A 1,020-nucleotide genomic window follows, 5' to 3' on the forward strand; every position below is an offset into this window, starting at 1 on the left:
TCCCTCCAGCTTCTGGGAGTGAGGTCCCACATCACAGGGCTCCATTTGGCTCAGTTGGAGGCACCGTCCAATCGTTCGCCGATGTCCGAAACCGGGGTGCTCCTAAATAACTTGTTCCAGAGAAGGTAGTCCAAATTGGACGATGGACTATATGTCGGGTTGGCGGCCATTTGCTCAGGCGTCAGAATGCTGAGCTCGTACACTGGCAGCTCCGCAGAGGTCGAGGACGGCGGCGGCGGCGGCGGCGGCGCAGTGAGATCGCTGGCTAGCGTGTCCTTGCCCGCCTCCCTGCGGGCATAGAAGAGCGCCGCCTCCTCGGCGGTGGCGAAGCAGCCGAGGGTGACCATCTTGCCACCAGTCCTCACCTCCAGATTGTACTTCTTGCTGCCTCGCTGCTTCGGGCAGTGGCGGACGCCTTTGTAGCCGGTGTTGCTGCTGCTACTGGCGGTGAGGGCGAGGCCCTCCCTCTCCACCTGCCGTATCGCCTCGGCGCCAGCAGGAGTGGCAGCGGGGCGGGGCTGCAGCAGCTTGGCGGCGTCGGCGCGGCCGTACTCTGACCGAGCGTAAGCGGTGGCCGCCTCATCGGCGGTGTTGAAGTAGCCGAGGTGGAGACGCGTGCCGCCATCCTGCACCTGCGCCTCGAACTTCTTTTTGCCGCGGATGTAGGACACGTTCTTGTAGCCAGTCGTGCTGTTCTTGGCGATGGCTGGGATCAGCATAACGCCCTCTGACGACGCGGTCCGAGGCGGGGCCATCATGCAGCGGACGCACGTAGAATTTCGCGAGTTTAACAATTGGGATTCGATTTGGATTGAGCAAGGCAGCGCGGGAGCCTGAAATCATTGGCCAGGCAATCGTCTCGCGGGCGTTTTGGCGAGTGCAGAAACATAATGCGTATACGTAGTACGTCAGCGCCTCCAGGCTGTGGCGCCAGGAGGGGGTACGTATGCGGATACATGATACGTCATGCGTAACGCGGTCGTCGATGGGCCTGAATTGGTAAAATTATGCTGCGTAAGT

At 61.3% G+C, this 1,020-nt stretch overlaps 1 protein-coding gene across 1 annotated transcript; it reads right to left on the reverse strand.

The window, feature by feature from the left end:
- Positions 1 to 50: 50 nt before the first annotated feature.
- Positions 51 to 719, reverse strand: EMIHUDRAFT_260516 (hypothetical protein; the record flags this gene model as incomplete). Its single annotated transcript, XM_005791493.1, has 2 exons — positions 51 to 209; positions 366 to 719. The coding sequence occupies 2 exons, from the start codon at positions 717 to 719 to the stop codon at positions 51 to 53; spliced, it is 513 nt and encodes a 170-aa protein (XP_005791550.1).
- Positions 720 to 1,020: the final 301 nt, after the last annotated feature.

Source organism: Emiliania huxleyi, assembly GCF_000372725.1.
Source record: "Emiliania huxleyi CCMP1516 unplaced genomic scaffold EMIHUscaffold_11197, whole genome shotgun sequence".
Classification (NCBI taxonomy): Eukaryota; Haptophyta; order Isochrysidales; family Noelaerhabdaceae; genus Emiliania; species Emiliania huxleyi.